The 13,287-nt window shown below is 41.1% G+C and overlaps 1 protein-coding gene across 1 annotated transcript in view; it reads right to left on the minus strand.

The window, feature by feature from the left end:
- Window positions 1-13,287, minus strand: part of LOC149449338 (aldo-keto reductase family 1 member C1-like) — a 42,021-nt gene that overhangs the window by 13,791 nt on the left and 14,943 nt on the right. The window contains exons 3-7 of the mRNA XM_089693365.1: window positions 9,201-9,317; window positions 6,535-6,615; window positions 4,518-4,640; window positions 3,572-3,681; window positions 144-309 (exon numbers count right to left, since the gene is read on the minus strand). Coding sequence (XP_089549491.1) covers window positions 144-309; window positions 3,572-3,681; window positions 4,518-4,640; window positions 6,535-6,615; window positions 9,201-9,317 — 597 coding nt within the window. The remainder of the gene's footprint in view (window positions 1-143; window positions 310-3,571; window positions 3,682-4,517; window positions 4,641-6,534; window positions 6,616-9,200; window positions 9,318-13,287) is intronic.

The following is a 13,287-nucleotide window of genomic DNA, read 5'->3' on the forward strand; positions in this document are numbered from 1 at the left end:
ACTTTGGCAGCTGTAGAATGTGTTACTTTTTTTGGAGAAGAGACAGAGTCAATTTATCCATATTGCAATAATAAACAAAACTGTGAAAATATGTGGTTGTTTCTGTGTAATGCTGGAGACACAGAGAGGAATGCAGCATTCACCTTGAAGTTTTCCCTTATTCTGTCTGGGTTATAACTCTTGGTGATGGCCACCACTCCACGCTGAATCTGGTAGCGAATAACGATGTTCGCTGGTGTCTTATTATACTTCTTGCCAATTTCAGCTAAGACAGGATCTTCCAATAGTACCGGAGAGTTCTGATCCACCCTAAATGCAGAAAAAGATATAAAAATGACCCTGAGGCGACCTTTCATTAAAAATGTAACTCCAGCCAAATCCCTTTTTTAATTTTGGATAAAGTGAGAAAAAGTTAGAACCTGTCTCAGGTTTTTATTGCTGTCTGGGCCCCATAGGCGATATTTAACCTCACTCCCTGTATCGGTAACAGCATGTCACCAAGACAGGAATCGAGGGAAAAATTGCCAATGAGACTCAAACAGCAATAAAAAGCTTATGGGGGTCTTAGCCTTTCCCTACTTTACTCCATTTCTGCTTTATTGCTGTCTCTGAGCCTCTTGAAGTGTCCTCTCGCTTTATGTCCTGGGCATACCTAGGCCAGGAACTGAAGAGAAAACCCCCAGCACGATCACAGAGAGCAGTAAAAACATGTCAAAGCATGTTAAAAGTTCTAACTAGAAAAAAAGTTTTGCTGCAGATATAATTTATAGGAGTACTCTGAATGGAAAAGCAGATTTCTGTTTTCTGACCTCGCTAAAAAAATAATGAACAGTTTTACCTACTAGGGAAGCTAGTATGCGGGCCAAGACCTGACTCCATAATAAATTTTGTACTTGTGCCCTTCTCCTCTACTATGGCATGTTGACTGACAGAACAACTTACACAGAGCGGAATAGGATATGTTTTAATGGTATCAATGGGGCATCAATGTTTGGTTTAGGCCAGCTCAGCTATGACACACAGTACAGTAGACGAACACCCAAAATTTTTTTTAATTTTTACTCATGTACAATCATGGCCACAAATATTGGCCTGCATTTTTGTCCAATAATGTAAAATTACGCCCAGAAAATTTTTGCAATTACAAATGTTTAGGCATTCTTGGGTTTATTTATTTTGTTTGTATTGGTATGACACATAAAGGTGGAGAAACGAAAAGCCAAATCTGACACATTCTATGCAAAACCCCAAAACTGGATTGGACCACATTATTGGCACCTACTCAAAATTGTAAGCAATAGTTCTATTCTAAGTCAGTGATGCTCCTGTAATTTGTAATTAAACTCACCTGTATCAATTAACATGTGCTGACATTATAGAAATCACACTGGCAACCAGTAAAAATGGTGAAAAATTTACACAACTGTTGTATGTATCTGCCACATAGAGCATGGAGAAGAGATAGAGCGGGAAGGAATTGTCTGAGGATTTGAGAACAAATATTGTGGGAATGCATGGACAATCTCAAGGTTACAAGTCTATCTTTAGAAATCTTAATGCTCCTGTGTGCACTGTGTGCAACATTGTCAAGAACGTTACAGCCCATGGCACTGTAGCTACTCTCCCTAGACATGGACGGAAGAGAAAAATTGATCAAAGATTGCAACGAAGGATTGTTTGAATGGTGGATAAAGAACCTCAATCAACTTCCAGAAAAATTCAAGCTGACCTTCAGGTCAGGGTACAACTGTGCCAGCTCACACTATACATCACCATCTGAATGAAAATGGATGCTATGGTAGGAGACCCAGAAGGACCCCACTGCTGACACAGAAACATAAAAAAAGCAAGATTGGAGTTTGCCAGAACTTGCCAGAGGAAGCCAAAATCCTTTTGGGAAAATGTGCTGTGGACAGACAAAACAAAATTACAGATTTTGGTAGAGCACATCATGATACTGTTTTCAGAAAAAGAAATGAGCCCTTTAAAGGAGAGAATACAGTCCATACAGTCAAACATGGTGGAAGTTCACTGATGTTTTGGGGTTGCTTTGCTGCTTCAGGCACTGGATGTCTTGACCGTGTGCATGGCATTATGAAATCTGAAGACTACTAAAGAATTCTGGGGTACAATGTAGGGCCCAGTGTCAGAAAGCTGAGTCTCCGTTAGAGGTCATGGGTCTTACAGCAGGACAATGACCCAAAAGCACACATCAAAAAGCCCCCATAAATTATTTAAAACAAAGCACTGGAGTGTACAGGCCAGCATTGAGTACAGATCTCAATCCCAATCCCATAGAGCACCTGTGGAGAGAGCTCAAAGCAGCAGTTGGGAAAAGGAACCCTTCAAATCGGAGAGACCTGGAACATTTGGTGAAAGAAGAGTGATCAAAAATTCCAGTAGAGAGGTGTAAGAAACTCATTGATGGTTACAGGAAGCAACTGACTTCAGTTATTTTTTCCAAGAGGTGTGCTACCAAATAATAAATTGAGAGTACCAATAATTTTGTCCAGTCCATTTTTGGAGTTTTGCGTGGAATCTATCAGATTTGGCATTTTGTTTTTCCACTTTTTTTCATGTCTTACCAGTACAAACAAAATAAATAAATATGAGAATGCCTAAACATTTGTAATTTCAATAATTTGGGTCGAAGTAGTGCATTAACCGACAGAAATGCAGGAGTGCCAATATTTTTGGCCATGACTGTATCTCCTGTTTCTATCCACTGCTCTAACCCCCTGCTGCAACCCCTTGCACTGAGCCACTCTATGCTTTTCCCATCTCTGAAACTCCAGCAGTTCTTTCCCCCCTCACTTCTGTTTCTGGCACCTCCTGTCCTTCCTGCACACGTTGCCCCCAATTCTCAGCTCCAGTGCTGTGAATGCCCCCAGAATCTCAGGAGACACTCAATTTTCAGACTCCTCTCCTGTTGCTTTCGCTCCTGGAGTCCTAGAAGGTGTCCTAATGATTTTTGAGCAAAGCCTGGCCAATGTGGATGCTTGAGAGGCTCCCACATTGGACACTATGATGGCTTTGGATAACTGGAGCAGGGTCTTCTTCTGCCTCTGCACTGACCCTTTCTTGAGAGGCTAAGGGAGATGCAGGACCAGGCTGTCAAACTGACAGTCCTGCCCTGCTGACTACATAGAGATGGCTCTACAGATGTCATCATTGGAGCTCCTCTCTCAGTGTGACAGCAACCCGTTCTGTATCATTAGCATTGACAGCAGCTCCTGATACACACAGTGTAACAGGCCAGCTGGCAAAGTGTGTATTTGCTATAAGACATTGCCCTTTAATAAATTATCTGCACCTACTTTTGCTGCAACACACTCCACACAACCCTATCTTGTCACTCAACAATTTTATTCCTGATTGACAACTCTGTCCATGTGTGTTTGTGTATGGCCAGCTGTGATAGGGAGTGTAAGATCTTTGGGGGAACAGGGGATGAGGTTGATCAGTGCTTTCTGTAAAGTGCAGCAGAAAAGTGTTAGTGCTTTATAAAAGAGTCAAATAATAAAACATGGTAACATAAATAGCTGAAGCAGCCCTAAACCCCAGGTCATACCAGTCTTTGTGTCTGTGTGAACCCAGGACGCTGTACGCAGTCAGCAGGATATCATTGGTTTTGCAAAACTCTAGCAATTTGCTCTGATTCAGGTATGGGTGACATTCAACCTGCAATGCATAGAGAGAGTAAGAGGCAATGCTTAATAGTGATTGTAAACCCTAATCTTGTAAAGCAACCCATTTAGTTCAAAACAGAAATGAAAAGCAAAACATTTGTGTATACATATAAAAATAAATAAATAAAACATTTTAAAAACAGTCGAGAATGTCAAATCAACAAAACATGAAACTGCAAATTTCTTTTAATTTCCAAAAATAGGTACCATGAGATGCCACCAGCATCAATATTATAGACAAAATCAGTGTCGAGGACAGACTGTATCTGTGACTGGCAGTGGCAGGGTGACAGTTGCAGTGAGTGGGGGCTGATGGATTCACACTCTGACACACAGGCTGGATTTCCCCAGGCCTAGTTTGCCTAGGAGAAGCACCAACCCTGGTAATATGAAATGCTGGGTTTGCATATTCTTTAAGTCCAGCTGTACTTTCACTTTTAAAGGGTGTTTCCATTGAAATCTCCTTATTCAGTTTTGCTAAATTAAGTAGTGAGAAACGTCAGTAGGTGCTATAAACTGGATCCATGTAAATGGAACTTCAATTTTTCACTAAGACTTGAATTGCACACTACAACATGGGGAGATCCTCAAGCAAGCAAATTTCTAATAGCCAACATGAACCAATACCAAAAATACCAATTTTTGCAAAGCAGAGTTGAACATTTGAACAAAGACCAACATTTGATTGCAATGGGTACCAAGTATTGTATCTTGTTGACTTACTTTTTCACACATACATCCTAAAGTATTAAAGGGCATATCTATAGTATATTAGTAATACAAATCTATTATATAGTATGCATTATCACATTTAATAATGTAAATTACCTGGTTGCACACAGGCTTATACTTTAGTCCAGGCTTGTTGAGAATCTTCTCTAGCTGGCGATGGTTAAAGTTGGAGACTCCAATTGATTTCACCAGCCCAGCATCTTTACATCTTTCCATGGCCTGTGAGTTGCAGAAGCATAGTGGTAAAAAAAATGAACTATGGGAATATCTGCTTTTAAACTTTGCTAAAAAGTTACAGCATTGCTGTCTGATCACTGGGGGAGAAGAGACTGAAGAAATGCTTCCTCCTGCCTGCAGCACTGTAGCAGATTGATGACCTCATCTCAGCCTGGGAAAAGATACTAAACTGCACCCTAAAGTGGTAATAAACCCAAAAACAAAGACTTCTGGCTTGTAAGGTCTGGAAACCTCCAATCTTTGAAAATGTAAAGAAGAGCTGTTGCCACAGGAAATCTGCTACGATCAATGCTCATGTGATAAAGAGGAAGGTCTGCTTTTATGCCTCCTCCCTTTTCCACTTCTACTTTTGGCACGAAATATATATATATATATTTTTTTTTTGGGAGTGTGTACATGGTTTTGACAGGCACTCACTCCCACTGGTGATCCGAGTGAAATTTGCCTCCCTCCCTGCCAGCAGCTTTCTTGGACATGTCACAGGTCCCAGAAGACTTTGGGATCATTCACAATACACAGCGTGGCTCGTGCATGTGCAGTGGGAAGCTGGCTGTGAAGCATCTAGGACTCACATCCGGCTTCCATGCTGGCACTGGGGTCCTGAAGACTACTGAAGGACTAGCCCAGGTGAGGATAGCACTGGACAGGTAAGTGTCCTTTTATTAAAAGTCAGCAGCTACAGGATTTGATTTTTTTTTAAGACAGAAGAACCACTTATGATTTTGTGTTCAGATTTTTTGGTGTAGCCAATATAAACAGTTTGAAATCATTTCCATCTGAAATTTAAAGTCAGTCTTGCAGCTAGAATAGCTGCTCTGTAAGCAACTGGATGGGAAAGAGGTCAATTAGTGGCCTTACAGGAGTGTAAAATGTCAGCATAAGCAAAAATAGTATCAAGATCAGGTAAGAAGAGAAGGAGTGACACGAGTGTGCACATCTGTAGATTTTGAACAGTTGTCACCCTTGTCCACTTATGCACCCATGTAGCACATAGTGGGGAGAATCACATAGTTATGTACTCTACCTTACAATTCATGTAGCAGGTAAAGTGGTCCTGTATATTCATTTTAAGGCCCCTTGCGCGTGGGGCTGTCTATGTGCAACATGTTCCTCTTGCTGTTTTAGTGCACCTGGGAGGGACAGGCGCAGCATCCAGCTCCACGGTAGGATACATGGCAAGCTGTCAATATATGGGGCTGAACTTTGTAGTGAGTGGTAGTTGGACTTAAGCGGAGTTCCTGTGAAAATAGAAAAAAAATAAGTCAGGAGCTACAAAAACTGTAGCTGCTGACTTTTAAAAAAGGACACTTACCTGTCCCTCCATCCATGGTGTCCCCCCCACAGCCCGTTTCATCGGCCGCCCTGTGTTCCCGGTGCCAGCATCTTCATTGTGGGCACCCGACTGGCGACAGCTTGCGGCTTCATAGCCGGGTGCTCACTGCACATGTGCGAGTAGCGCTGAGCTTTGTAAATAGTCTTCTGGGACCTGTCAGGTGTCCCAGAAGACTACAGGGAGGGAGGGGAGGAGGACAACTTCCGCTTCTGATTATCTCGGCAGAGGAAGTGGAAGCAGGTATCTGGTAATTTCGGGTACCCGCTTCCCCCGCTCCTCAAAGGTGCCTTAAAGCGGAAATTCCCCTTTTGGGTGGAGTCCTGCTTTAGGACCCTGTGTGTTCAGGGGCAAATGCACAGAACAAAAGGGTTCACTGCCCTTAGATAGCCCTGTGTGCAAGGGGCCTGATGGTTTCTTGATTTATCTGTTTGGTTTAATATAATACACAATCGTACAGTACATATTTTAGCCTGTTTGTGAGAATGCATGATCTGTTACCAATTACCTTTGCTCTATCTGAGCCAATCAAATGCCATATCCTACCTCCCATATAGTGCACAGGTCCGTTGAAGTATCAAGTTGAGGTTTTCCGTTTTCATCCATGGGGATCAGATCTCCTCCGGGCTATGGAATAAGAACAGTTTGTCAAATCTTGCACATTTCCAGGACACAGTTAGCAAGTGTCAGCTATTGGACCACAACCTGAACCTTTGCTCCAAATGGCAAGTTCCCAGAAAGTCCACCAAGCCAAATGGCTTATTTCTATTTAATATCAAGAGAAGTCCCTCAGCTGCCAATACTAAGAAAAGTATAAAAGAAGCTAAAAAGAACTCTATTGAACAAAACAACGTTAATTGTGAAGAGTTGTTGAAATCACTGAATGCAATAGTACGTCTCTGAAAACTATTACCTATCATTCTTGAGATGCCAGAACAGTTTAAATGGAGCTAGCATTTGATATATATTTTCATTTAATATGCAGAATGCTAAGTATTGTACAAGTGTAACACCTCCAGGTATTTATTACCTCTCACAGAGATCACAGTACTCCCCCTGACAATGCCTTCAGTTGCTTTTTTTTCTCAAGGACAACAGTACCATATTTATTCAGGCATCAACCAGGGTTAACATCTATTCCTAGATGAGGATGCCAGCTCAGAGATGACATATAAATCCTGGTGCTCACAAATGTCAGACACAGAACAGCCCCTGCTGCAGTATCTCACCTTGTAACTTACTACAAAGTTACAATGCTGCAGTCTGATCACAGGGTGGGAAGAGACGGAGGAAATATTTGGTGCACTGGCCTTGGTGACTGTCTGCTTAGGTACCCATAACATCAAGCAGGGGTGGGGGTGGTTGGTGGGTGGTAGGTATACCTAAACCTGGGAGGGGGTTGCTGTAAAAGTGAAACTGTTGCTTTGGTCTGAGAAAGCAAAACACATTCACACAGACCTCATTTTATCTTGCAAGTGCTATTCTGAAGGGCATCGTGTTCAGGGTGCATTTAGAAAACATTTAGAAGATGTCTAGAAGCTATCTTGAAGTATTATTGATAATCTTAAATTCTATTCCTGGAATAATTTGTTTAATTGTAGCTTTAAAGGGAGTGTGTAATCATTTTGCATGTGCTCTTTGTTTATTTTAGTCAGCATGATTTTTTCTTTTTATTGATAAATATGAAATAAGACTTTATGAGTATTTTGCATTCTCATTTACTGCCAGCAGGTGCAGCTTTGCAGAGTTCGAAACATGCCGGGCAGAGTTCGAAACATGCCGGGCACGTTTCACATAGTTACACTGGTCCAGCTTTAACCAATGTAACTATGAATACACCATACCTGGCCAATGCTCCTGGAAGTTGGAAATCACTGAAGTTGACACCACTATCACAATGATGTCCCCTTGTTTCCTGGTACCATGCTGAGTGGCTGGCCTGATGCATTCTGAACACAGAAGATTGGCCGCACAGCATGGGCGCCATTCAGAAATTTATGTCATCTTCTGAATGAATGCAAGGCATTCTGTGTTTGAAAAAGGTTGAGTGTGATGTCATGACCCTACCTCTCCACTTTGTGATGTTTTCAGGAAGCTTTATACAGCACCCTGCCAGCCCCTCCCATCAGCCATAATCTGCCTGCATTGCTTAAAGAGGCACAGAGACCCAGCGGTGATGTCAATAGGTTTAACAAAAGTATGTAATGAAAACTCATTAACATATTCATGGGAGGGGCAGAAGGAACCAGGGGGGCAAAAAAAAAAGTAATCAGATTAATCTTCAGCTTTAATACATGGCTTTGGTCAGGAATACATTGCTAACAAAGAGGGGGGTGGCTTGAAAGGAGGCAAAGCTGAAACCTTTCTGATACCTATAGAAATGGGCGGATCTGTGCGCTTGTATCTATTCATTCTCAAAGGTGATGACCAGGCAGGGGCGGACTGACAACTCATGGGGCCCCTGGGCAGTAGGGGATCATGGGGCCCCTGTGTCCTTTCAAAACTCAAAAAAGCCTATGAAAAAGGTACCAGGGGCATCTCATGGGGCCCCCTACTGACCCCGGGCCCTCGGGCAGTGCCCGAGTTTCCAAATGGTCAGTCCTCCCCTGTGGCAAGGTAGACCTTTGGGAGGCCAGCACTAGGCAGTGAAAGAATCATCGGGTGATTTGTGATGGAGCTTTGAGTGGCACTCCGGGATTTATTACTTCTCATCGCTAACATATTGATATGTTTATCACAGGTCTATTTTTAACACATAGCAAATGAATTACTAGATATAAAAAGAGTAACAATGAATTGCTTCCATTCTCTCAAGGTAACTCAACCTGTATACTTTTCTATTAATATCGATCTCAGTAAAGTGTTGGGTAAGAAATACAGAATATGGGAAAATGTTATATTTGGGGCTTTAAGGCGTAGAAGTGCCATATTTTCTTGTTCTTTAACACATTGTTGCCATTTTTAATTTACAAGTACCTGACCCACCCTGCTCTCATCTTGGGGGACACATTAAAACTATGCAAGTCACAGTCCTCTTGAGACGACTGAACCAGCTGGGATGACTGAGGCTGACCAATGCTTACATGCAAGGTGTATTGATAACAGTTGTCACGGCAAAGATGGGCCTGATCCAAAGCAAAGGTAGATACAGCTAGAACTATAGACATAAAAAAAAGCATGTAAGTGGTTATAAGCTAAATGCAGATACTCACCTTAAGTGAAAAAGGCCAGTGGATGAGGAAAAGGTCCATATAATCCAGTTGGAGAGTCTCCAGGGATTGCTTTATATTAGGTTCTACTAGTTCTGGTGAGTGAAATGACGACCACAACTGAAAAATGGAAGCAGAGTTTAAATTCTCTTCCCTCTGTGCACCAAATGTTAAATATGTTTCAATGTAACACTAACAAGACTGAAATAAATAGCTGAATAAAAATAAAATAAACAAAAACAGCTTTGCAGCATTCACCTAAAATGTAGAGCTGTCTCTAACTGTTATTCTGCAGCTAGGTGCTCTCAGTCTGATGGCCAGCATCATTCCTTACCCCCCTTCCTCTGAGCCCAGGCTGCCATGGATCTGCACCTAGCCTGTGACTGGACAGTGAAAGGAGAAGCAGCACAGTGATGAGTTCATCTCTCTCTCACTCTGTTCTCTCCTCTATCAGCATGATGACCTTGTCAATAAAGGAACTGATAGGCTCTTTGTGTTGCTTCTTTCTCTCACACTCCAGCCCTGCTGTACATGGACTGCAAGAGGCTGATGCCAACTTAAATTCAGGTACGTACACTGCTTGTATTTAAAAATTACATGGAAACAGCCAAAAGTCACAGGGTGCTAAGTCACGGGAATAAGGTAGTTAGTCAAGTTTTGGAATCGATTTCTGGACCAGGAACTCGCAAACGCTTAACGCATTATGTGCAGGAGCATTGTCTTGGTGGAGAATCCACTTGTCAGGCCAGAGTTCTGGTCTTTTCCTCTGAACAGATTCCAATAACCATTCATTTTCTACATTTGTATCCGTCCTTTGCATTTTTGGCTGCCCACTTCTTGAGTCACCGTGGACATCTTCCTGCCCCTCCTTAAACTGTCTATGCCATTAAAAAACACTTGATTTCTTCATTGAATGTTCACTTTAAGCCAGTTGTAACAGAGATAAAGTTTCACTTACAATTTTAGTTATTTTCATGCAAAATTTGATATTAATCTACTGCTCCAGATTCCTGTCACTCATTTTCCACTAAGGCACGCACATTATTTTTTCTACTACTCCACAAAGACTGAGTCAACTAGACTGTGACCCAGACAAGTACAAGTTAGAACATGTCAGAACACACTAGAGTGCAAACGGCTGTGTGCACCATAGTGCTACACCACGGTATTAAATTGTCACACCAAGTAGTATGAAATAAAAGGGCTGATCCAATATGGGGTACCACATCTCAATTATTATAGAGAACACATCAAATGAAAGGATGGCCTTTTAAGGTAATCAATACAGCATACAGTATATGTAAAAATCAATTCACTTTTATTAACATTACAATTTGTTAAAAAATACATAAAAAATCATATTGCTCACAGTAATAATTAACATACAACCCCCTTGTTCAAAAACATCCTCAACAGGTGCCTATCTCTACATTTTCTGTATGTCTTATGTATATAATTTTAACCTCATACATTCCAATATAAATTATTGGAACAGCAGGGTAGGTGAAGGGATGGAGACTTGACTCAATCCATTTCCCAGAACTAAATGGTCTAGAACTTCCCACCCCAGTGTGTCCAGCTTTCTCCTACTCTGTCTACCTTTAGGTGATCCCTGAAAACTCATCTCTTCATTGAAGCCTACCCCACCTCTACTTAACAACAAAACTTTTAGCCCTGGGCCCCTGGTTCACACCGGTGTGACTTCAGGTGTAACATGTGATTTACAAATCACACTTGAAGTCACATCTAATGTATTTCTATGGCACTGTCCTAATCAGTGCAATTTGAAGTAGCACTATTTCAAAAATAGTTCCTGCACTACTTTTTTGCGATTATATTGTGACTTGCATTGACTTCTCTTAAAAAAAGTTGCAAGCCGTAGTGCTATTGGAGGTACAAATTGCACTGAGCTGTGACTTTGAAATCGTGCTACTTCAAGTGAAGTAGTGCGATTTCAAAGTCGCATTCAATGTGAACCAGGGCCTAATTCTGGAACAGCCCGTCCCCACACAGATATTATGAGCAGATTCACACTGCCTCGGAGCAGTCCTGCTGCATTTTAGGCAAAGAGCAGCTAACCCATGTGTTCTCTATTCACATCATTGTGTTGAGTAGGGAGCCATCTATAGGGCATTCACTGCAATTGCAGTTTATTAAAATCCTGAAACAGGAAACAGGAAACTTCAGTAACACATCAGTTCAGTTCCAATTTAGCTTCCAGAAGAACACCGGTGAAGGCTTCCCTTCTCTCTTTGATACACATATGCCTGTAAGTTCTTTCATTGTGTTTGTCAAAATCACATACATAGCTAGATTGCATTTAAATATATTTAATGAGATTTGTAGTTAGGTTTGCAAGAAATGTGTTCATTGTATACATTTGTGAGAGACATATATACAAGCATATTGTAATTTCAGTTTATGTGATTATATTGCAGTTTTACAGGACTATTCGCAGAAGTAAATTCAGTTTGGAATGAAACACAACACGGCTAGCAATTAGTAGGACAGCATACCGTGAGTTTCATGCGGGTTAGCTGCACTTTCCCATAGACTTCTATGGTGACCTGCAATTTTGGTGAAGTTTTGCAAAGTGCATCAAAGATGCAGTATGCAGAGATTTTGGTGGGCTTTCTGAAACCGCACTAAAACTGCAAGACCTTATAGAAGTCTATAGGAAAGCTCAGCTAACCCACACCAAAACGCACTTTTAGATTGTCAGCTCTCAGGAGCAGGACCATCCTAATCCTCTTGTCTAGGATTGCATTGTAACTATACTGTCTCCCTTTATTTTGTAAAGCAGTGTGTAAACTGTTGGTGCTATATAAATCCTGTATAATAACAATAATGATATCACTGCTAAACATTTGCTGAGTAACCAGAAAAAATGTTGCTGGTGAATGTATGGTGGACCTGGTCCAATCCAGGAAGTAGAACTACTCCGGGTTTAGCCCAATAGGCCTCTGTCCCAACACAGCCTTAAAACCTCCACCTCTTGAGGGACCCAATCTGGACCAGATTTTCCTGTCTCAATCCAGATATCTGACCTAGTAATAATGCATTGGATTTAGATTTACTCTGTTATTACAAACAATAAAATCATATTTTTTAAATTGCCCCTTTAGGAATAAACCACTTAATCCAACCACATGTGCTTGTAATTTTGAATCCAAAAAACATTTTGACAGCTAGATTTCGCCAGTAAACGAGGGGCCACCTAATTCACTACCTCGGGGACGTTGGAAGGGGAAATGAGGAAATGTTAGCAAATGTTTTGTAACATTCCCATAAAACTGGGCTAAAGGGTAAAATCACATCTACTATTTTGTTAACGTCCCTAGCAGTCTGATTATGTCCATATTTCTGTGCTCAAAGTGGTACTTTTTTTGCATGGAAATATGTATTTTTTTTTATTGTAGGCCTGTAATTTTTAGGAATAACTCACTGAAATCTGTCTGAACAAGAGTCTAGTAAACATCACGGGTATGTTAAAATTTGAAACATGAAATCTTAAATTATAATTTAATAAATAATCATAAAAAATAATAATATAATAATAAATTTAATTCAATAATATAATCAAACCAAAAACACTGAAATTTGAAATATAGCGCCAAGTTCGCACATCACTGAGCAAAGTTGCAAAATCGTTTTCAGTGTCTGATGACGAATTTCCCCACAAATCATCATCACTCAATTCCGCAAGTAGTTCTAATTTACTATCGCTGTTCTCTAGCTGGTCTAAAACCGATTTTGACATAAAGAGACGCTTTTTGGACGCCATGGACATTTCTCAGTTTCCAGGCAGAAAAAACAGTAAAAATGCAGGCAGGGAACAGGACAAAGCACTAGGGACAAAATGTATGTGAAATGGTTTGATACAGTAATGTTTTACTATGTTATTTTAGTGAATTTAGCGAATGTCACTTTTTGTCATTTTCAAATTTCCCGCCGTTCCGTCCCCGTACGTCCCGACGTCGCAGGGGACGGAACCTAGAAGATCCACCAGAGGGCATTACAGGGGACACTGCAGGGGGGACATCGTGGGAGCGCAGGACAAGGTAAGAGAAGAACAGATCCCGGAGCAGCG

This window comes from Staurois parvus, unplaced genomic scaffold (assembly GCF_062004578.1).
Source record: "Staurois parvus isolate SC_StPar_1 unplaced genomic scaffold, SC_StPar_1.0 ptg000629l, whole genome shotgun sequence".
Classification (NCBI taxonomy): domain Eukaryota; kingdom Metazoa; phylum Chordata; class Amphibia; order Anura; family Ranidae; genus Staurois; species Staurois parvus.